Here is a 25,003-nt window from a genome sequence, read left to right as displayed (position 1 = left end):
GGACCAGCTGACACTGGTAGGAAAGTGGCATAGAAGGGGTTATTCTTCGAATGTTCCCCGGGGAGAGAAGATCCAGTAATTGTTGGTCTCGGAGGCGATTATGAGACGGGAGGAGGACGGTTGTCACAGTTGTGCTAGAGAGATGTCACATCTCATGAGCAGCGATAGCGGTGCCAGGTGCAGGAGAAGTGCGGATACACTGTGACAGCTCAGCTGATATCAGTGTGTATTCAGAGACACAGATCTTCTTCCAACGAGGTCATATTTGGGGGCTTCCTTAATGTAGCGCACCCCACGTAGGAGCCTTTGGTGAATAGAGATCCCCCCACCCTGCACAGCCAGGCATACCGAATTTCCACAAGCACACTTGAGACAGGAAAACAGTCCAGTAACTTTGTTTTTGTGTTTTATTAGGGGTTCATAAACTTGGATGGGAATAGGGGTATTATGGGATGCCCACTTGACTGGAACAAATTCTCTTCAGGGAAACTTCAACTATTTACAGTCTATGTACACTCCTCCTCTGCCTCCTGCACTAACTTGCTTGCAGATCCCACTTTGGTGGCACCCTTGTAAAAGGTAGTAGCAATGGCCCTTTACAGGCAGGGACCATGGGCCCCTGTACGATGGGATGACACCACAGACTCTTTCACTGCACTTCCTTCCTGGTCACTGGTCCCAGCACCACCTCTTCAGGCTCTGCCAGCCCACCTGTCTGCAGCAGCCCCTTTCACTAGGCCTCCTGGCTACATCCCACAGTCCTCCCAGACTGCACACTCACCAGCCCATGTGGCTGACTTCTCCTGGAGATCTCCTCGACGTGCTCGCTGGCTCCTGCTGTCCTTACTCTTGCTTCTGTGCTTCTGAGCAGGACTCCACCGTGTGTTGTAAGAGGATCCCTTCAGTACCCGAGCCCCAGGACCGAGTTTACTGCCCCAGACGAGGGCCATTGACTGCCTACTCAGCACGCCATTTCCAGTTTCAACCTGACTCTGATAGGCAGATTCATAGCGAGTTACGCCAGCGTATCAGTAGAGACGCCGTCGTAACTCCGAATCTACGCCGGCGTTAATTTAAGCATATTCTGGAAACCAGATACGCTTAAATTAGACTAAGATACGAGCGGCGTAAGTCTCCTACGCCGTCGTATCTTAAAGTGTAATTTTTAGGCTGGCCGCTAGGTGGCGCTTCCATTGAGTTCGGCGTAGAATATGTAAATTACTAGATACGCCGATTCACGAACGTACGTGCGCCCGTCGCAGTAAAGATACGCCGTTTCCGTAAGAGATACGCCGCGTACAGATAAAGCTGCCCCTAGGAGGCGTAGTCAATGTTAAGTATGGCCGTCGTTCCCGTGTCGAAATTTGAAAATTTTACGTCGTTTGCGTAAGTCGTCCGTGAATGGGGCTGGACGTAATTTACGTTCACGTCAAAACCAATACGTCCTTGCGGCGTACTTTGGAAGAATGCACACTGGGATATGTACACGGACGGCGCATGCGCCGTTCGTAAAAAACGTCAATCACGTCGGGTCACAAAAAATTAACATAAAACACGCCCCCCCATCCTCATTTGAATTAGGCGCGCTTACGCCGGCCGCATTTACGCTACGCCGCCGTAAGTTAGGAGGCAAGTACTTTGTGAATACAGTACTTGCCTCTCTGACTTAAGGCGGCATAGCGTAAATACAATACGCTACGCCGCCTTAAAGTTGCGGTGGCGTCTATGAATCTAGGTACGAGTATTTAAAAGGGGCTTTGAATCAGGTGTCCGGGTTTCACATTATTTAGATTGGGCTGTGACTCCCCAAGTAACTAAGATAGTCACACACAAATCTGTTGCCGCCCAGGAGCTGCGGGTGGCTGTCTTGGGGCAGGTTTGGCATCACTGGGGGGGGGGTAGGGCGATGATGTCAGCAAGAGAAATTTGGCCCCACCCACTGTTCACTGCAACACGTTATGCACACTGCATTACTACTCTTCTTGGGCCACCCAAAGGGGTCATAGGCTACTAAAGTGTTTGGGTTTGGCTTGAAGAAAAGGTGGCAAACCTAGGCCTACCCCCTGCCAGCCCATTTTCTAAGGATTGGCTGGGGCCCGGGGGCCCTTCTCAAATAGTCCATTGCAATGTTTTTTTTTTCTCTCCCCAGGAAATGGCTTCATCGAAGGGAAAGAGCTGGAGAATTTTTTCCAGGAATTGGAGGCAGCGCGGCGAGGAGCCGGAATGGTAAGAGCTGTCCTAAATGGCTCAGTGCTTCTTAAAGAGGCCCAGTTACATTATTACTATTCATCAATGTACTTCACTTTTTATGTATTACTGCTCTGTGTGTAGATTGGGGGCGCCATTCTGAATATTTGAAGTGGTTCTAAAGGCCGAATTTTTTTTTACCATTAATGCATTCTATGCATTAGAGTAAAATACCTTCTCTCTGCAGCTCAGCCCCACTTATACTTACCTGAGCCCGATCTCGATCCAGCAATATGAACGAGAGCAACGGCTCTCTCCCTTATCATTTGCTTGGACACAGCAATAGCAGCCATTGGCTCCCTCTGCTGTCAATAACAGATAGTGAGGAGGGGGCAGGGGCGGGGCTGAGCCGCTGTGGATACCAGGGGCGGCCTGTCCATTTGGGGCGCCGCCCCCATATCCACTGCGCCTGGCCCCCTAATCTAAATTTGGGGTGCTGAATGCATGGATTCCAATGTTTTTTTTTTTTAGCACGTGATTAGACCCACAGGCTCTAATAGGCTTCTAAAAAGGGTGGTCTTGGGGTGCAGAGCACTGCTGTCTGAGCCCACCCAGTTGTGTAATAATATCGAATTAATATTCGCTGCCTGCGGGTAAGTACCGGGCTCATCGACTCACCGATGGATGTGTGCAGATCTGACCGACCGACTCACGGAGTTGGGGTAACCCGACTGGAAAGAACGGGGGGCTGTGGGTGCATTGTGCACAGTACGGGGGGAGGGGGGCAGAAGCAGGGCCGGCCTTTGGGGTGTGCGAGCCGTGCGGCTGCACAGGGCGCCATGGGCAACAGGGGCGCTGTGCGGCCATCGCAGCTCGCAAAATGTGAGTCGCAGCAGGGCCGGGCGGTCGGCGCTACCACTAGGCGGATTAGGAAGGCAGCCTCCTAGGGCGCACTGCCACCTAGGGGCTCCGCTGACTGTTGACTCACCTCTTCCTCCTCATTGTCACTCCCCAGGCTCCCAGCAGAGGATAGAGGGGCCCCGGACAGCCTCTTTGTGTATGTTTAGGTGACCAGGGGGCAAGGGGTGAAGATGGGGGGGGGGCGCCACAGGATTAGCTCGCACAGGGTGCCTGAACACCTAAGGCCAGCCCTGGGCAGAAGGACACAATACTGGGATCAGGAAGGCACAGTACAGGTTCCATGATGCTTCCTGGGACACAGCCATCCCAGGACAAGCGTTGTAAAAAGTGTGACTGTCCCGGATAATCCGGGACAGTTGGCAAGTACAATGTAATGCAAGATTATCATGGTGCCCCCATGCACCTGGGGCCCCTGTGCAGTGCCTAGGGGTGCATATGCATATGCAGCCCTGGTGAGAGGATGTGGGGAAAACGGAAAAGGAGAAAGAAAGAACGTAAAGGGGAGATGAGGTCAAAAATAGAGCAGAAGAAAGGGAAAGGAAGTTGGAAATGTAGAGAAGTGTCTTCCTTGAAGGAGAAGAGGACAGACCAAGAAAGGGCATGGAAGAAATATAGAGGAAATATTTGAAAACGGGAAGAGAGAGAAGATTAAAAGTGAGAGGAGAGGATTAGAGAGAAAGGAAAGAAGAACAAGGGACAGGAGAGGAACAAAAAAAAAGGGGGGGGGGGAGTGAGTACAGGGATGGAAAGAAGAAGATATGAAGGGAGGGGAGAAGGGACGACGCGGAGAGGAGGAGAGATGAAGGATGAGGACAGAATGAAAAGAAAAGGGAAAGGAAGAGAGAGGAATGGAGGGCATGAAGGAAAAGAACGGGGAGGGGGAAAAATAGAAGAAGAGAGAAGAAAGGAGATGAAAAAAAAAGAGGGAGTGGAGAAAAAAGAAGAATGAGATGAAAGGGAGAAGGAAAGAGAATAGGAGAGAGGAGGGAGAGCTGAGGAGATGGGAGGATTGTAGAAGAAGAGGTTAAAAAAAAAGGAGATTTTTGTGTTTTGACCGGTAATTGTCGGTCGCATGTTGCGGCCTTGTATTGTATAAGTGTTGCAAAAACTTTAATAAAAAAATAATTTTCAAAAAAAAAAAAAAAAAAAAAAAGGAGATAAGAAAGAGAATGCGTAGGAGAGGAAGAAGATGGGGGGGGGGGAGAAGGAAAAAGGGAGAGAAGGGGTAAGAAGAATTTTATATATTTTACAGGATAAAACGACTGACTTTATTTTTTGGAACAAAATATCTGCAGCACAAAATAATGTTGGAAATTACAATGAATATCTTTCAATTAAATAACAGGTCCCCTGACCTTTCTCCATAAAATAGCGGAATGTCACGCTGAACCTCTGGCTTCAGTACTAGTCACTAACTATACTAGAAGAAAAGTCCCTCAAATGGCAGCAATGCACGTTATAGATGGCTGGATGCTGCCCTCTGCTGGTCACTCTGGTGAAATCATGTATATTATGGGAGTTCAGGCAGAGTATATAGGGAACTGTATCCAGCAGTAGATGTATTTCATGTGGAAGATGCAATGCCTAGAAAAAGTATTCATACCCCTTGAAATTTTCCACATTTTGTCATGTTACAACCAAAAATGTATTTTATTGGGATTTTATGTGATAGAAAGCAGCACATAATTGTGACGTGGAAATAAAATGATCAATGTTTTTCAAAACGTTTTACAAATAAATATATCTGAAAAGTGTGGCATGCATGCATTCAGCCCCCATTTCTCTGATACCCCTAACTAAAATTTAGTGGAACCAATTGCATTCAGAAGTCACCTAATTAGTAAATAGAGTCCACCTGTGTGTAATTTAATATCAGTATAAATCAGGGGCGTTGCTAGGTGGCAAAAAGACCAGGGGCTTCAGCCTCAAGTCCAAGGCCGGGGGCGGGGGGGGGGGGGGGTTATGTGACGCAGGATATTCTTTTGGCTGGCCTGTGACCTACCTGACCTACATACACTGACGGTAGTGACCTACATACACTGACCTACATACACCGACCTACCTGACCTACATACACTGACCTACATACACTGACCTACATACACTGACCTACATACACTGACCGTAGTGACCTACATACACTGACCTACATACACTGACCGTAGTGACCTACATACACTGACCAACATACACTGACCTACATACATTGACGGTAGTGACCTACCTACACTGACCTACATACATTGACGGTAGTGACCTACATACACTGACCTTCATGACTTACCTACATACATTGACGGTAGTGACCTACATACATTGACGGTAGTGACCTACCTACACTGACCTACATACACTGACCTACCTGACCTACATACACTGACCTACCTACACTGACGTTAGTGACCTATATACACTGACCTACATACACTGACATTTACATACACATTACCTCTGACCTACCTCAGCTCAGCAGTGTCGCAGCAGGCACAGGCAGGCCAGGCAGTCGGTCATTCCATCAGAGGAGGAAAGGAGGAGGAGAGGAGAGCCGAGGAGCCTGGAGGGTAGGAGAGCCGAGGAGCTGCCCTGGAGGAGAGCCTGAGGAGAGCCACCCGCCTGAGCAGGATGTGGCGCCGCGGCCGCATTGCAATTCCGCCTTCTGGAGCCTGCAGCGCATATGATAAACGTTACACGTCCCGCGGTCGTGGCATTGGACCAGTGAGACGCCCATCATAGACTTTGCTCAGGCTCCAGAAGGCGGGACCTGCTATGGCACTCGGCGAGTCGGCAGTACTAGGCCACATTCGGTGGCGCTCGGGATCAGATCGGTCCCGCCGCTCGCTCGGGGCTAACAATGGAGCCTTGCCATTATGAGACTCTGAGCTTTTCGGGGTCACATTCGGGGCTTCACCCCCCCCCCCTATCCACCCCCTCCCGATGTCCCTGGTATAAATATAGCTGTGCTGTGAAGCCCAGGTCAGGGATAATGTTGTGGAGACGTTTAACGCAGGGTTAGGATATAAAAAAAATAAGCTTTGAACATCCCACGGAGCTCTGTTTAATCCATCATCCGAAAATTGAAAGAGTATGGCACAACTGCAAACCTACCAAGACATGGCCGTCCACCTAAACTGACCAGCCGGGCAAGGAGAGCATTCATCAGAGAAGCAGCCAAGAGGCCCATGGTAACTCTGGAGGAGCTGCAGAGATCCACAGCTCAGGTGGGAGAATCTGTCCACAGGACAACTATTAGTCGTGTTCTCCACAAATCTGATCTTTATGGAAGAGTGGCAAGAAGAAAGACATCATTGAAAGAAAGCCATAAGAAGTTCTGTTTTCAGTTTGTGAGAAGCCGTGTGGGGAAAACAGCAAACATGTGGAAGAAGGTGCTCTGGTCAAATGAGACCAAAATTTTACTTTTTGGCCTAAAAGCAAAACGTTATGTGTGGTGGCAAACTAACACTGCACATCACCCTGAACACACCATCCCCACCGTGAAACATGGTGGTGGCAGCATCATGTTGTGGGGAGGCTTTTCTTCAGCAGGGACAGGGAAGCTGGTCAGAGTTGATGGGAAGATGGATGGAGCCAAATACAGGGCAATCTTAGAAGAAAACCTGTTGGGCCCCGTACACACGAGAGGATCTATCCGCTGGAATTGATCTGCGGATCAGTTCCAGCGGATAGATCCCCTGGTGTGTACAGCCCAGCGGATCTGTTTCCGCGGATTTTTATCCCCTGGGATGGATTTCAAGCGGATAAAAATTTGAAGACATGCTTTCAAACCTATCCGCTTGAATCCATCCCAACAGATTGATCCGCTGGTCTGTACAGACTCACCGGATCAATCCGTCCGAATGGATCCCCCGCATGCGTCGTAATGATTCGACGCATGCGTGTAATTCCTTATATAACAGCGTCGCGCACGTCGCCGCGTCATCATCGCGGCGACGGCGCGACACGTCATCGCCATGGGATTTCGGCGCGGATTTCGATCCTATGGTGAGTACACTCCATCGGATCCAAATCCGCGGAAATCCTCAAGAGGATTTATCCGCGGAAACGGTCCGTTGGACCGTATCCGCGGATAAATCCTCTCGTGTGTACTAGGCCTTAGAGTCTGCAAAAGACTTGAGACTGGGGGGGGAGGTTCACCTTCCAGCAGGACAACGACCCTAAACATACAGCCAGAGCTACAATGGAATGGTTTAGATCAAAGCATATTTATGTGTTAGAATGGCCCAGTCACCGTCCAGACCTAAATCACATTGAGAATCTGTAACAAGACTTGGAAAATCGCTGTTCAGACGCTCTCCATCCAATCTGACAGAGCTTGAGATATTTTGCAAAGAAGAGGAATGGGCAGAAATGTCCCTCTCTAGATGGGCAAAGCTGGTAGAGACCTCCCCAAAAGACTTGCAGCTGTAATTGCAGTGAAAGGGGGTTCTACAAAGTATTGACTCCGGGGGGGGCTGAAAACAAATGCACCCCCCACACTTTTCACATATTTATTTCTTAAACATATGAAAACCATTTATCGTTTTCCTTCCACTTCATAATTATGTGTCACTTTGTGTTGGTCTATCACAAAAAATCAAAATAAAATACATTTACGTTTTTGGTTGTAACATGACAAAATGTGGAAAATGTCAAGGGGTATGAATATGAAAATGTTTGCCCAGGGTCCAATCAATATTAAAGACGGCCCCGGGAGCAGCTATTCTATTTCCAACACTGAGGCCTCGTACACACGGCCGAGGAACTCGACGTGCCAAACACGTCGAGTTCCTTGGCGAGTTCAGCCCTGAAGCCGCCGAGGAGCTTGGCGGGCCGAGTTCTCCCATAGAACAACGAGAAAATAGAGAACATGTTCTCTATTTTCTCGACGAGTTCCTCGGCGGCTCCATCGGGCCGAAAGTGTACACACGACAGAGTTTCTCGGCAGAATCCGGCTCTGACCGAGTTTCTCGCTGAATTCTGCCGAGAAACTCTGTCGTGTGTACGAGGCCTTAGACTGATTAGGGTGTGATAAGGAATGCACACCCTCCCACTTAATTCTATTTTTAATAACGGTGTTAACAAGGCAAACATCAATACCTACAGCAAAGGAGAAGGTTAGCCTCACTAAATCTTTGCACTGTATTATATATCACCAGGTGAGGAACATAAATCTCAACAAATGTGAACATTCTTAAGGGCCATTATAGCCCCATTCTGCAGAATTTGCTCTTATAAAGACTTACCCACTCACCTTTTCTTTTCCTCATCTATTAGGAAGGATCCACCATTAATATTGGAGAGAAGTTGAAAGAATTTATGCAAAAGTATGACAAAAATGCAGATGGGCGCATAGAGATGGCAGAGGTGAGTGCGTGCAGGAAGTAAGTAGAGGTGAGATATGAGGTGCATGCAGGATCTTAGTACAGGTTAGATACAGTATGAGGTGTGTGTAGGAACTGACTACAGGTGAGATATGAGGTGTGTGCAGGAACTGAGTGCAGGTGAGATATGAGGTGTGTGCAGGAACTGACTACAGGTGAGATATGAGGTGTGTGCAGGGATGGAGTACAGGTGAGATATGAGGTGTGTGCAGGGATGCAGTACAGGTGAGATATGAGGTGTGTGCAGGGATGGAGTACAGGTGAGATATGAGGTGTGTGCAGGAACTGACTACAGGTGAGATATGAGGTGTGTGCAGGGATGGAGTACAGGTGAGATATGAGGTGTGTGCAGGGATGGAGTACAGGTGAGATATGAGGTGTGTGCAGGGATGGAGTACAGGTGAGATATGAGGTGTGTGCAGGAACTGAGTACAGGTGAGATATGAGGTGTGTGCAGGGACGGAGTACAGGTGAGATATGAGGTGTGTGCAGGGACGGAGTACAAGTGAGATATGAAGTATGTGCAGGGACGGAGTACAGGTGAGATATGAGGTGTGTATAGGAACTGAGTACAGGTGAGATATGAAGTGTGTGCAGGAACTGAGTACAGGTGAGATATGAGATGTATATAGGAACTGAGTGCAGATGAGCTATGAGGAGTGTGCAGGAACTGAGTACAGGTGAGATATGAGGAGTGTGCAGGGATGGAGTACAGGTGAGATATGAGATGTATATAGGAACTGAGTGCAGATGAGCTATGAGGAGTGTGCAGGAACTGAGTACAGGTGAGATATGAGGAGTGTGCAGGGATGGAGTACAGGTGAGATATGAGGTGTGTGCAGGAACTGAGTACAGGTGAGACATGATGAGTTGTCAGAAACCAGTACAGGCGAAAAAGTAAGGTGTGCAGGTATCGCATACAGGTGATATATGAGGTTTGTGTGGGAACTGAGTACAGGTTAGATGAAGTGTGTGCAGGGACGCAGTACAGGTGGAATATGAGGTGTGTGCAGGGACGGAGTACTGGTGAGATATGAAGTGTGTGCAGGGACGGAGTACAGGTGAGATATGAAGTGTGCAGGGATGGAGTACAGGTGAGATATAAGGTGTGTGCAGGGACGGAGTACAGGTGAGATATGAAGTGTGCAGGGATGGAGTACAGGTGAGATATGAAGTGTGCAGGGACGGAGTACAGGTGAGATATGAAGTGTGTGCAGGGACGGAGTACAGGTGATCTAGGAGTGTGTGCAGGAACTGAGAACAGGTGATCTAGGAGTGTGTGCAGGAACTGAGAACAGGTGATCTAGGAGTGTGTGCAGGGACAGAGTACAGGTGAGATACGAGGAGTGTGCAGGAACTGAGTACAGGTGAGATATGAAGTGTGTGTAGGGACGGAGTACAGGTGAGATATGAAGTGTGTGCAGGAACTGAGTACAGGTGAGATATGAAGTGTGTGCAGGGACAGAGTACAGGTGAGATACGAGGTGTGTGCAGGAACTGAGTACAGGTGATCTAGGAGTGTGTGCAGGTGACGTTGGCTCAGCTATCATTGGATGACCCCCCAACTTTTCTCTTCACTTTACAGTTGGCTCAGATTCTCCCGACTGAGGAAAATTTTCTTCTCTGCTTCCGTCAGCATGCCGGTTCCAGCACAGAGTTCATGGAGGTGAGTGCTGCGCCCACTCGTACTTACCTGCAGACACTTACCTCAGCCCCCCTGGTGATTTCATTACTCTTCTGCTGTTGTAGGCATGGAGAAAATACGACACAGACAGAAGTGGCTACATAGAGGCTAATGAGCTGAAGGTAAGTGGCTCAACATGCTAGGAGTTCACTAACACTGGGGCCTGGTGCCTATTCTTCTCTTCCAGGTTCTTTTCTGGGTGGAGGGTGATCAGTCTTAGGGGCCTACCGATCTCCAACTGACGATCCCTCCAGTCATGTGATTGATTCATGATTTAATGAACGGAGATTTCACTTAATAAAGGGAAGGGGGTCACATACCTCCCAACATTTTGAGATGGGAATGAGGGACACCTACTTGCAAATGCATGTAGGCATAGGACACGCCCCCTGCCACACCCCCTTAAAGGAGAATTAACAAAAAAATAATAATTAAATCCACAAGGGTCTTTTTTTTACCACTACTATTCCTTTATATTGGCTTTTAAAATTTAAAAATGCAGCAATTTAGAATTCGGATGAAAGGTTTAGCACCGGGGAACACTTTTTGAAAGATAAAAAGGGAATTTTTTATACAAATATATGAATTAGTCAAAATGAGGGACAAATGAGGAGGAATGAGGGACAGAGGGACATTGCTCCAAATCAGGGACAGTCTCTTGAAATTAGGGACAGTTGGGAGCTATGGGATCATTTCTGCCATTTGGGCCTTTGTGTCTGCCAATCCCTCTATTAATGATGATATCAGGTATATGGGTTTAGCAGATACCCACAGGGCAGAATGAAGTCAGATACTATTCATTTGTAGTCTTACTAGAGAGAACAGGTATTGACAGGGCTGGACTGGGACAAAAATTTGGCCCTGGACTTCATCCAGACTGGCCCACTTTGACAGGTCTCTCCCATGGGGGCCGGACAACTCCCGCACCCCCCCGGTCACCCAAGCCCCCTCTCCCCCTTCACTAGCCACTAGCCGTTCTACTTTATTAGCGTAGAACGGTTGGTACTAGTATTCTTATAGGCAGTACCAGTGGGGAAGCTAGACATTATTTCACCCACCCGGGGCAAGGAATCAGTTCGGTGCCCCCCCTTATGGGACAAGATTACACAGAAGTGAGAAACTCCCAGGCCATAGCTGTTGAGTCAGCTGTCTGTCCCCTCCCCCATGCTCCTCTGTCATCCCCCCCCCCTGCTTCTCTGGTCCTCCCCGAAGTGATCACCTGGGGGGAACAGAGAGGAGGTGAGCGCTGCGGGAAGGGAGAGACAGAGGAGCGGAGGGGGGCAGCGGTCCGCTTTCACTGAAGCCAGCCCACTGAGCCATCGGCCCTCCGGGAAACTCCCTGTAGTCCCAATGGCCAGTCCATCCCTGGGTATTGACAGTTGACTTATTTTTCCTCTGCATGTATCCCTTGCTGAGCTGAGTGTATACGTTTAGGAAGCCCTGGGTATAGGGCAGGGGTCTCCAAACTTTAGCCCTTTGCTTTGCTTGTATTTATCTGGCCTTTGAGGTATTATCCCTGCCACTGAAACCAACAATGGGGAACTATTCCTTCCACTAACACCAATGATGGGGCATTATTCTTTCCACTGGCAACAAAAATAGGGGCACTATGCCTACACCAACTATTTCTCCTGCTAATACCAACGATCAGACATTATTTACCCCGACTGGGCACAGTCCAGCCCCCCTAAAGTCTGAAGGATAGTAAACTGGCCCTTTCTTTAGAAAGTTTGGAGATCCCTGGTCTAGGGGATAGCCTGAGGGCAGTCTGGTCACATGCCCTCTCATCCGAAGGCAGGGATGGACTGGCCATTGGGACTACAGGGAGTTTCCCGGTGGGCCGATGGCTCAGTGGGCCGGTTTCAGTGACAGCGGACCGCCGCCCCCCTCCGCTCCTCTGTCTCTCCCTTTCCGCAGCGCTCACCTCCTCTCCCTCCCCGCAGAGCTCACCTGGGGGGGACAAAGAAGCAGGGGGAGGACCAGAGGAGCATGGGGAAGGGGACAGACAGCTGACTCAACAGCTATGGCCTGGGAGTTTCTCACTTCTGCCTAATCTTGTCCCATAAGGGGGGGCACCAAACTGATTCTTTGCCCCGGGTGAAATAATGTCTAGCTTCCCCACTGGTACTGCCTATAAGAGTACCAGTACCAGCCGTTCTACTCTAATAAAGTAGAACGGCTAGTGGCTAGTGAAGGGGGAGAGGGGGCTTGGGTGGCCGGGGAGAGGGGGCTTGGGTGGCCGGGGGGGGGGGCGGGAGTTGTCTGGCTGCCATGGGAGAGACCTGTCAGAGTGGGCCAGTCTGGATGAAGTCCAGGGCCAAATTTTTGTCCCAGTCCAGCCCTGTCGAAGGATCTTTTCTAGTAACCCAGTAAACTCTCCCAGTCATCACACATGGTACAATTTGACCATACAATCTCTGTAATCAACTTTAGATCTATTAATACAATGCATTTGGAACACGTACCTCAACTACCAAATCTGAATACAATCAGGTAGGCCCTTGAACTACTAGTTGTTGGTAGATCTAGCAGGGATTGTACAATCAGATTGTAACGTGCGTGGTAAGCTCTAGGGATCTATTTACAAATGCTTTTACACAAAATCTACACAACATTTACTCAGGAAAGAAAAAGGGTATCTTGAGGTTTCTGTGGGGAGTTTTCTATCGTTGTTGGGGTTTACCTTGGCCTTGCATATTGATTGATCTCTGTTAGCTTTGTGTGACCTGGGCAGGTATCACACATGAAAGCCATTGTATGGAAAATCCGCTTCTGCATCTTAGGCCTCGTACACACGACCGAACATGTCTGCTGAAACTGGTCCGCAGACCAGTTTCAGCCACGTCACCGCGGATCGTGTACGCGCGGATTTCTGTCTGATGGTGTGTACATTCATCAGACAGAAATCTCCGGCCGGACATGTCTGCTGAAAACGGTCCGGCGGACCGTTTTCAGCGGACTGTCCGGTCGTCTGTACGAGGCCTTAGGCCGCGCACACACGGTCGAACATGTCCGCTAAAACTGGTCCGCGGACCAGTTTCCGCGGACATGTCCGACCGTGTGTACGGCCTAGCGGACAGGTTTCCAGCGGACAAAAGTTTCTTAGCAAGCTAAGAAACTTGTCCGCTGGAAACATGTCCGTCGGACATGTCCGATGGTTAGTACACCTAATCGGACATGTCCGCTGGTTATGACGTGTAACCAGCGTCCCGAAATCCCGCGCATGCGTCGAATTGATTCGACGCATGCGCGGAAGCATTGCACTTCCGTGTTTGAGAACGTCGGTGTCTTCTACGTCACCGCGTTCTCTGTCCGCGGGGATTTTGGTCTGATGGTGTGTACACACATCAGACCAAAAGCTCCCAGGAGACATGTCCGATGAAAACGGCTAGCGGACCATTTTGATCGGACATGTCGCCTCGTGTGTACGGGGCCTAATACAGCATTGACCGTGTCATCTGTTCCACACTAGATACAGAACGATCCTGTGCTGACTGCGTATCTTGGTCATCCTCATCTCTGTTCTCTGTTGTAGGGGTTCCTCTGCGACCTCCTGAAGAAAGCCAATCGACCATTCGATGAGAAGAAGCTGCAGGAGTACACACAGACCATTGTAAGTGTCCAAGCCACGGGTCCTAGTGGACATCCTAAAGTGTTTCTCCTTGTCTGCTAAGCTGACACTCTATTTCCTTATCTTGCAGCTGCGCATGTTTGACTTGAATGGTGATGGGAAGCTCTGCCTTTCAGAGATGTCCAGGTAATGTAGAGGCTTCTTTTCTCTATGAACTATGGCTGATAATGGACACAGAATATGCTGTTGAGTAAAGCACGTTAACTTAAATTTTTTTCTTAAAAGTCAGAAGCTACAAATACTGCAGCTGCTGACTTTTAATATATGGACACTTACCTGTCCAGGGCGCCTGCGATGTCCTCACCCGAAGCCGATCTGTCCCTCGCCTCTCGGGTGCTGCCCTCACCATCTTCGGTAAGGGAATACACACAATCGGATTTTCCGATGGGAATTGTGCGATGACAGGCTGTTGGTGGAAAATCCAACCGTTTGTATGCTCCCTTGAACAATTGTTGTCGGATTTTCCACGGACAAATTCTTGGCCAACGCCCTTCGGACAAAATTCCTACGCACAAAATCCGATCGTGTGTACGAGGCTTTAGGCAGGCGTGGTTGCAGGAAAAAAAATAGCATGTTTCACCCATCTACACAGACCGTGTTGACAGGGAAATCCCTCCTGCTGAGCAATTGTCTGCTCCTGGCAGGGGGGCGGAGGAAGCCGCCCCCAGCCGGGAGAAGATGGTGATTATCGATACCGGCTATAGGAGCTGCTAGCGATAATCGCAGGAGAATCCGGCAGGCTGGTTGTACCCAAGTTGATCGATCCATCAACTTGGTACATTAACGGTTCAAATCTTAGCCGGTTTCTGCTGAACCAGCCAAGATTCGAATTGTGTATTGTTGGACTTATAGCTGGATTCACAAAGAGTTATGCCGGCGTATCAGCAGATACGCCGTCGTAACTCGGAATCTAAGCCGTCGTATGTTTAAGTGTATGCTCAAACTGAGATACACTTAAACCTGCGCCGTCTTATCTTAGGGCGCAATATTTCCGCTGGCTGCTAGGTGGCACTTCCGTTGAGTTCGGTGTAGAATATGCAAATGACTAGATACGCCGATTCACGAACGTACGCTTGCCCGTCGCAGTAAAGATACGCCGTTTCCGTAAGAGGTATGCCGGCGTAAAGATAAAGCTGCCCCCTAGGTGGCCTAGCCAATGTTAAGTATGGCCGTCATTCCCGCGTCGAAATTTGAAAATTTTACGTTGTAAGTCGTCCGTGAATGGGGCTGGACGTAATTTACGTTCACGTCGAAACCAATACGTCCTTGCGGCGTACTTTGGAGCAATGCACACTGGCATATGTACACGGACGTAAAAAACGTCAATCACGTCGGGTCACTAGTCATTTACATAAAACACGCCCCCCTGTTCCTAATTTGAATTAGGAGCGCTTAGGCCGGCACATTTACGCTACGCCGCCGTAACTTAGGAGGAAAGTGCTTTGTGAATAAAGCACTTGCCTCTCTGACTTAAGGTGGCGTAGCGTGACATGGCAACGGTTAGAATATCTGTCAGGTTTTATTGGTCTCTGGGGCTCTGATAGTTAGATTTCCTCTCACTTCCTGTCCCGAAGACAACATTTTTACCAGACAGGAAGTGAGGCAATCTCTTCAAAAAGTTCTAATTCTTCCCCACTACATATAAAACGGGGGGGGGGGGGGTTATGGATGCAATTTACTTGCTCTTGCACGTGATTGGATATTCTTTGTACAGTGGATTTTTATCACATTTAGTAAGAAAAGCGAAATTCACATTGTAACGTTCACATGTGGTACTCCTTTGGTATATGAGCTGTGTGTATCAGGACAATAAAAGTCTTCTGTTCAGTTATGGGTCTCCTACCACTACCAGCACAGGCCTTCTAATATAATGTGTTCTCTATTGCAGGCTGCTTCCTGTACAGGAGAACTTTCTACTGAAGTTTCAGGTATGGGAGAATTATCAGAGGATACGGCCATATCGGACATAGTCATTATACATCTTACATCACAGTGTAATCAACTGAGCCGTGTGGAGTATATAGGGCCAGATTCACAGAAGAGATACGACAGCGTATCTCCTGATACGACCTCGTATCTCTGTGATCCGCCCGTACTAACTATGCGACTGATTCATAGAATCAGTTACGCATAGATAGCCCTGAGATCCGACAGGTGTAATTGACTTACACCGTCGGATCTTGGGATGCAATTCTAGGCCGCCCGCTAGGTGGCGATTCCATAGCGGTCGGCGTAGAATATGCAAATGACTAGTTACGGCGATCCACGAAGATCCGCGCGTTCGTCGCAATCCCGTACGTCGTCGCTAGTCATTTTTACCCGTCGCAAAGTTACACCTACTTTAACATGGCTTATCTTTAGATCAGCCATGTTAAAGTATGGCCGTTGTTCCCGCGTCGAATTTCGAATTTCTTTTTTTTTGCGTAAGACGTCCCGTAATACGAAACACCATAACGCACGTCGCATTTCAAAAAAAACGCCGGGGTGCCGCAATTTCACGCAATGCACGTCGGGAAATTTCCTAACGGAGCATGCGCAGAACGTTCGGCGTGGGAACGCGCCTAATTTAAATGGTGCCCGCCCCATTTGAATTAGGCGGGCTTGCGCCGAGTGGAATTACGTTACACCGCCGCAAGTTTACAGGTAAGAGCTTTGTAAATCAGGCACTTAACGCTGTAAACCTGCGGCGGTGTAACGTAAATGGGATACGTTACGCTGCCGCAGCGTAACGTATTTCTCTCTGAATCTGGCCCATAATGTATAATGCAGTGTATAAACACTGCATTATACATGGAACAGTGTGGTGTATGTAACGTAGGGTGTCCACATTTCAAAACTACCATTCAGGGACTACCCTTCCTTCCCAAAAATCAGCTTGTGCTGTAACGAATCACAGCGCAGTGATTGGACACAAGAGGCGGGATTTATGATTTCTCCAATCACAAGCAGGGGGCGGGGATTGTGCTCCTCCAGGCATTCCCAGCCAGGACAAGTACTGTCAGTGAGTAAAGTGGTGATGTGGCGTCCTTTTTTGAGGGCATCAGATTGGCCCGGGGGGTAGCTGTGTCAGTTTCATTCCGGGACACTGTATTGTCCTAAAATGAAGGTGCCCGGGACAGACCTGCAAAATGCGGGACTGTCCCAGGCAATCCGGGACACGTGGTCACCCTAATGTAACGTACAGCAGAGTGTACAGAGTAAAGAAGTGTGGACTATATAATGTACAACAGCGTGTATACAGTGGAGTGTATACAGTGGAGCAATCTGGAGTATGTAATGTACAGCAGAAGGTATAAAGTATAGCAGTGTGAAATCTATAATCTAAAGCACAATGTTTAGAATTAAGCAGTGTTATGCCTCTCACTACACGTGACTGAGGTGTATTCGGGCACACTGTTAACTCCTCTCATACCAATGCATTCCAGTAGGCGCAGAATCCTTTTGAACTTTTATTAGTACAAGATAGAGTAAAACTGAAACAGATACAAACAAGTACAATTAGTAAATAATCACACAATTAGAGCATCCCTAACTACCTAGCTAGAGACACAAAGATAAACGTACCGGAGATGGATCGGTATGGCTAACGTGGGATAGAACTCAGCAGACATGTGCTTGCTTCCAAGGAGAAAATGGAAAAGATAGGCCTGAAGATGGAGCAAAGCCTCATGGGATTGAAATACGGAGGCTTGCATGGGTCAAACTAATGAACTATTCTAACTGACTGTATTAAGGTAGAACAGGTGCAGCTAAACAGAATGTCCACTAGATGGCAGCATTGATTTAATTCAAACAAATTAAAGTCAATGAAGACTATGAGACTTATTTAATGAAGGCATGACAAGCAGTGTGGAGTAATTTACAGCAGAGCTTACACAGGGAAGCTGTGCACAGTATATAACGCACAGCACAGTGTATAGTAGAGCAGTGTGGAGTTTATAATGTACAGTGTATACAGTGAAGCCGTGTGGAGTATGTAATGTACATCATAGAGGATACAGTGGAGTATGTAATGTACAACACAGTGTATACAGTGGAGCAGTGTGGCACATGGTGTACGTTTAATAAACCGTGATAAGCAGAGATCATGATGATCATGGCTTATCACAGAGCATTGTCGGTTTAATAAACTGTGATAAGGAGCAGAGAACACATTCTCCACTTCACATCACAGCACATGGATGTTTTATCACAAACGGCCAGTTTAATAAACCGTGATCTGAAGATTTCACAGCTCTTCCACTGAAATATCTCCCTTCCAGATTCACCAGCTCAGAGGTGGAGAATCTGGGAGAGAAGCTGGTGTGATAAGAGGAAGAAGGCTTATTTCTTCCTAATTTCAACACCAGTGGGTTAAAAATTAATATTAACAACAATATACACGTGTATATAGATACTGTGTATATGTGTGTGTGTGTGTGTATATATATATATATATATATATATATATATATATACTGTGTATATATATATTAGTGCTGTCAAGCGATTAAAATTTCTAATCGCGATTAATCGCATTAATGTCATAGTTAACTCACGATTAATCACGCGATTAAGGAGGTTCACCCTTTAAAACATTTTTTTTTTTGTTTTCTTATTTTTTCTTACCGAGCGGCTTTTTTTGGATAGCCGATCGCCCGCTCTAAACAGGCATCATCCCGGTATAACCCCCGAACGTTAATCGCGCGATAAAAAAATTGACGGCGTTAACATGGGTTTGTGTTAATGCCGTTAATAACGCGTTTAACTGACAGCACTAATATATATATATATATATATATATATATATATATATATATATATATATATACACACATACAGGGCCAGATCCACAAAAATGGGCGTATATTTAGGCGGGCGTAGCGCATCTCATATGCGCTACGCCGCCGTAAATCAGAGTGTCTCCTAGGGTATCCACAAAGAACTTGCTCCCATATGCGGGCCGGCGTAACGTAAATCTGCCGGCGTAAGCCCGCGTGATTCAAAGCAGGCTTGGAGTGGGCGTGTTGTATGGTAATCTGGTATGACCCCACGTAATTGACGCTTTTTACGAACGGCGCATGCGCCGTCCGTGGACGTATCCTAGTGCGCAAAATCACGTCGCAAATAGTCAATGCTTTTGACGTGAGCGTAACTTACGCAAAGCCATATTTGCGAACGATTTACGCAAACGACGGAAAAAATTTTACGATGTCCCGACGTCCATACCTAACATTGCGTACACCTCATAGAGGCAGGGGTAACGTTACGCCGAAAAAAGCCTTAAAAAAAAAATGCGCCGGGCGGACATACGTTTGAGAATCGGCGTATCTAGTAATTTGCATACTCTACGCGGAAATCAACGGAAGCGCCACCTATTGGCCAGCGTAAATATGCACCTAAGATCCGACGGCATACTAAGACGTACGTCAGTCGGATCTAGCCCACATTCAGGTGGATACAAACAAAGATGCAACGGCGCATCGTAGAACTTGCGCCGCTGTAAGTTCTTTGTGGATCTGGCCCACAGTATCTATATAACACGTGTGTGTATATATATATATATATACACACATATATGTATGTATACACACACATATATACAGTATTTTTTATATGTACACACACACACACATATATACAGTATTTATATATATTTATATATATGTATACACACACATATATACACAAACACATGAATATATATATTCATGTATTTGTGTATATATACATATATACTGTATATGTATACATATATATAAATCTGGTATATATATGTGTGTGTGTGTATGTATATATATAATGTTATCACATGTCTGAAAACATAATTACATGTTCTTTTAAACTTTAGTTTCACTTTTTGAACTTGGCTGCACCATAATCTCACAATATCTCACGAGATTACAGGCAGCCCACCCACTTTTACACAGATCTCGGCTGTTTTCAGAGAAAAAACTTCACCTCTGTTCACCATCTGAGAACTGAAGTTCTCGGTTTATTAAACCGGCTGCAGAGGAGATAATTTTCCTCCTGAGAACAGCCGTGAACTGCTGTGAACTGAACGGAGAAAAAACTTCACAGTTTATTAAACGGACACAACGTGACAAATATAATGTACAGCAGAGTGTATACAATGGAGTGGTGTAGAGTACATAATGTAAAGCAGAGTATATACAATGCAGAGTATTTAATGTACAGCATAGTGTGTATATGTGTATATATATATATATATATATATATATATATATATATATATATATATAGTGGAGCGATGTGCACTATATAATGTAAATCACATGGAAAAATTGGTTATTTTACAGGGAATGAAGTTGAGCTGTGATGAGTTTAATGCAATATTCAACTTCTATGACAAGGTAAGGTGGTGATGGCCATCTCTAATTAGAAATGTCATAACATATAGTGGGGTTCATAGAGAAGAATCAGATATATAACCAGTTCTCTTAGATCCCCTGATGGTACCAATTCAGACAAGTTTACGCAGTTCCTGAAGCTGCCCTAAGCATTAAATAATTGCCACCCAGTCTGGTCCATCAGGATCAAGCAAAGACTGAGATGTCCATGGGCCCCTCCCAACCTCAATAGACACATCCAAACTTTCATTTTAGGGTAATCCAGTGGCCCCTGAACATCCTGTGTAATCCAGTATCCCCTGAGCATCCCGTGTTAGCTGGTGACTCCTGAGCATCCCGTGTTAGCTGGTGACCCTTGAGCATCCCGTGTTAGCTGGTGACCCCTGAGCATCCCGTGTTAGCTGGTGACCCTTGAGCATCCCGTGTTAGCTGGTGACCCCTGAGCATCCCGTGTTAGCTGGTGACCCCTGAGCATCCCGTGTTAGCTGGTGACCCTTGAGCATCCCGTGTTAGCTGGTGACCCCTGAGCATCCCGTGTTAGCTGGTGACCCCTGAGCATCCCGTGTTAGCTGGTGACCCCTGAGCATCCCGTGTTAGCTGGTGACCCTTGAGCATCCCGTGTTAGCTGGTGACCGCTGAGCATCCTGTGTTTGTTGGTGACCCCTGTTTCATCAGATTTGGTGACCCGTCAGAATTTGTAACGGAAGTGACTTTCCGTCACCGCCATCTTGCTACACCCCACACTCTTCCCTAAGCATTCTGTGTTATCCATGACCCCTGAGCATTCCGTGTCGTCTGTTAACCCCTGAGCATTCTGTGTCGTCTGTTAACCCCTGAGCATTCTGTGTCGTCTGTTAACCCCTGAGCATTTTGTGTCACCCATGACCCCTGAGCATTTTGTGTCACCCATGACCCCTGAGCATTTTGTGTCACCCATGACCCCTGAGCATTTTGTGTCACCCATGACCCCTGAGCATTTTGTGTCGCCTGTTAACCCCTGAGTATTATGTGCTATCCGATGACCCCTGAATATCTTGTTTAATCTATTGACCCCTAAGCATCCAGTGTCATCTTGTGGCACCAGTGCAACCCATGACTCCTGAGCATACTGTGTCATCTTGTCACCCCAATGCGCCCCATAACTCCAGTGTATCTCAGAGCATCCTCTGTTATTCAGTGACCCTGAGCATTGAGCATCCTGTAACATCCATGACCCCTGAGCATCCTGTGTTATCTGGTTACCCTTGAGCATCCTGTGTTATCTGGTGACCATTGAGCATACTGTGTTATCTGGTGACCCCTGAAAGGCCTTGGTAAAGGGGGTACTCTTGGGTCATTATTACATATGGGAGGTATGTATACTCTTGGGTCCTTATTACATATGGGAGGTCTGTATACTCTTGGGTCATTATTACATATGGGAGGTCTGTATACTCTTGGGTCATTATTACATATGGGAGGTCTGTATACTCTTGGGTCATTATTACATATGGGAGGTCTGTATACTCTTGGGTCCTTATTACATATGGGAGGTCTGTATACTCTTGGTTCCTTATTACATATGGGAGGTCTGTATACTCTTGGTTCCTTATTACATATGGGAGGTCTGTATACTCTTGGGTCCTTATTACATATGGGAGGTCTGTATACTCTTGGGTCATTATTACATATGGGAGGTCTGTATACTCTTGGGTCATTATTACATATGGGAGGTCTGTATACTCTTGAGCTCTCCATCGTATATGGGAGGTCTTTGTAGACAAGGTACACGCAGACTCACTCTCATCTTAACATTTGACTTTTGCAGGACCGGAATGGCTTCATTGATGAGAATGAATTGGACGCTTTACTGAAAGACTTCTTTGAGAAAAGTAAAAAGGTGAGAGTCTTTACAGATCGCATGGAGCTGGCGAATCCCGAGGCCTGACAATGTTGACTCATCCATGTTGTCTGGTTTTAGGAGGTGAATATTCAGAACCTGACCGGATACCGCCAGAGCATCATGTCGCTGTGTGACGGGGGACGCCTCTACCGCAAGGAGCTGGAGATTGTACTCTGCAATGACTCATCCCCCTTCAAGTAACTGAGGGGCCCCAACTCTACTCAACACACTGCACTGAGACCCTTTTCCCTGCCCCCACCCCACCACTGTCCAGAGACCAGGGAGAGAGACTAAAACCCTGCCCAGAGACCAAGGAGAGTACCACCACTGAGAGAGAGTTCCTTTGATTATGAGAAACCAGGGAGAGAGAGAGTACACCCATTGAGAGAGAGTACCATCCCAGAGAGAGATTCTGGGGAGGGAGAGTTCCACCACTGAGAGAGACTGGGAAGAGAGAGTACTACCCTAAGAAAGATATTGGGGGGGAGTACCACCCTATGAAAGATACTGTGGAGACAGTACCCCCTAGCAGGGACACTGGGGGGGAGTACCACCCTGTGAGAGATACCAGGGAGAGAGTACAACCCAATGAGAGATACTGGGTAGAGAGTACCAACCTGTGAGCGTTACTGGTAATGAGTACCACCATATGAGAGAGACCAGGAAGACAGAAATACCAGGGAGCGAGTGCCACTGTATGAGAAATACTGGGGAGAGAGTACCACCCAAGGAGAGATATCAGGGAGAGAGTACTACCATATGAGACTTACCGGAGGAGAGAGTACAAACCTATGAAAAATACTAGGGAGAGAGTACAGCCATATGAGAAAAACCGGGTAGAGAGTACCACCACTGGGGGAGAGTCCAAGGGAGAGAGCACCACTACGGAAACGCTTACTACTTCTAAGAGAGGCCAAGATGAAGGAGTATCAGAACTGTGGGTAGAGGGAGTACCACTGCGTAAGAGGAAGAGCTACTACCAGCACTGAGAGGCACCATAAAGATGGGTATGGGACAGAAAGCACCATAATGTAAGAGACTGGCGAGACTGGAGAAAGTGTATCCCCTGAGAGAGCACTGGGAGAAAGTTCAAAGATGACCACTACACCTGATGGAGAACTGGTAGGAGTGCCACCCCTGTGGGAGAGCGCGTATCACCACTGAGGAACAGAGTGGTAATACCACTTAGAGAAAACTGAGAGGAGTACCACCAGTGTGGGAGACAATTGATGAGTACCACTCCTGAAGGAGAGAGAACTATTACCGAGGGAGACTTGGAAGGAGTAAAAAAACAAGGAGCAATACCAACACTGAGAGATAAAGATCAGGAAGGAATAGCACCCCGGACTCTGAAGGAAACCAAACAAGAGTGCCACCTATATGAGGGAGAGTGCCACCACTGAGGGAGTGCAGGGAGGAGTACCACCCATAAGGGACAGCGAGAGTACCAACACTGATGGAGATTTGAGTATCCCCTTGAGGGAAAGAGACTACCACCACTGTCGTAGATCTTAGAGGAGTGCCACCACTGAGGGGGGCCAGGGAAGAGTACCATCACTGAGGGGGGCTAGGGATGGGTACCACCACAGAAGGAGAGTGTACCATCTCTAAGGTAGACCAAGGAGGAGTACAACCCATAAGAGAGTCAAAGAACTCCACTGTGTAAGAGCGACTAAGTACAGTTTTCCAAATAAATATTTGGGAGATGGTACCCCCACCTAAATACCAAGGAGGGAGGATAGTGCAGTGTTAGTCAGTGGGGAACGATAGTGTGGAGATATAGAGACATCTAGAGAGCTTTCTGCACTCTTTCTAAAATGTGGGACTCCTGGACTCTCACTTCTGTGATCTCGCTCATTGGATGGTCTCTTCCTGTCCTCACATTGAACCATGGATTGTTCTGAGTTTGAGAGGGCCTGTGCCCCATATCATATATGAAGCCTGATAATTATTTACCTATCCACCCCACATCCTTACACTTCCACCTATACTTGGTCTTAGAGTTCCAAAATTGTATTCTCATACGTTTTATAGATCACTGTCATAAGTACTTATCACCTCTCTGGAACCCACCACCTCATTCTCTCCAGGACCCTATAAACCCACTTCCTCCTGTTCCTAAGCACCCTGCTTTCTACTGGAACCCACCACCCCACTCTCAACTGTACAGCATCACCCACATACTCATCTCTTTCCTGAGGCTCGGCCTCCTCTGGTCTTATTCTGCTTTATTCTGGAACCCACCACCCCACTCTCAACTGTACAGCATCACCCACATACTCATCTCTTTCCTGAGGCTCGGCCTCCTCTGGTCTTAGTTACCCTGCTTTATTCTGGAACCTACCACCCCACTGTCTACTGGACTGTATCACTCAATCACCCTTCTCTTTCTTGCTCCTTGCTCTCCCCTGGTCCCCAGTACCTCATTTTGTTTGGAACCTACCACCCCTCTCTCCCCGCTCCTCAGCACCCTGTTTCTGATGGAACCCCCAGCACCCTCTACCATGAACCCTACTCTGTGCACCCCTCGATCCTCCAGACAGTGCTCTCTCCAGACCCCTCTGGTCCCTGGTCCTTGCCCTGTGTCTCTCTCCCTGACACCTGCTGCCGCTGTCCTGAGTTTAGGAAAGGTCTCTGTTATATTTGGGGTTTCTGCAGAGTGATCCCCACTTCTCGTTTTCTTTCTGGGTTTTGCTTGTTTCCTGCTTACCAAAGAATGAATAAAACGGCAGATCCTGAGTGTGTCTCCACCTTTTGTGTCCCGACTCGCATACAGACAATTGAGGGAACCTAATACAATACAGACTCCTTGAAACTGAGCTCACTGCACCCTCTGACAGTTAAAGTAGGGTGACCAGACCATGGGCGTCCGCTGAACTTTTTTCAGGGGGGGGGGGGGCATCATTTTAAGGTCATCCATGCTCGGTCCCTTTTGACAATGTCATCATGAAGGGGAGGGGCTTAGTCATT

At 47.6% G+C, this 25,003-nt stretch overlaps 1 protein-coding gene across 1 annotated transcript in view; it reads left to right on the top strand.

The window, feature by feature from the left end:
• CALB2 (calbindin 2) overlaps nt 1-24,772 on the top strand; it is a 39,610-nt gene extending 14,838 nt beyond the window's left edge. Inside the window, exons 2-11 of the mRNA XM_040329294.1 lie at nt 2,150-2,226; nt 8,380-8,469; nt 10,072-10,152; nt 10,236-10,292; nt 13,706-13,783; nt 13,872-13,927; nt 15,690-15,729; nt 20,101-20,154; nt 21,959-22,030; nt 22,112-24,772. Of these exons, the coding sequence (XP_040185228.1) occupies nt 2,150-2,226; nt 8,380-8,469; nt 10,072-10,152; nt 10,236-10,292; nt 13,706-13,783; nt 13,872-13,927; nt 15,690-15,729; nt 20,101-20,154; nt 21,959-22,030; nt 22,112-22,234 (728 nt within the window). The 3' untranslated portion in view covers nt 22,235-24,772. The remainder of the gene's footprint in view (nt 1-2,149; nt 2,227-8,379; nt 8,470-10,071; nt 10,153-10,235; nt 10,293-13,705; nt 13,784-13,871; nt 13,928-15,689; nt 15,730-20,100; nt 20,155-21,958; nt 22,031-22,111) is intronic.
• The last annotated feature ends 231 nt before the right edge of the window (nt 24,773-25,003 follow it).

This window comes from Rana temporaria, chromosome 11, assembly GCF_905171775.1.
Source record: "Rana temporaria chromosome 11, aRanTem1.1, whole genome shotgun sequence".
Classification (NCBI taxonomy): Eukaryota; Metazoa; Chordata; class Amphibia; order Anura; family Ranidae; genus Rana; species Rana temporaria.
The sequence above is the reverse complement of the archived record's forward strand: the minus strand, read 5'-3'. Positions and strand labels throughout refer to the sequence as shown.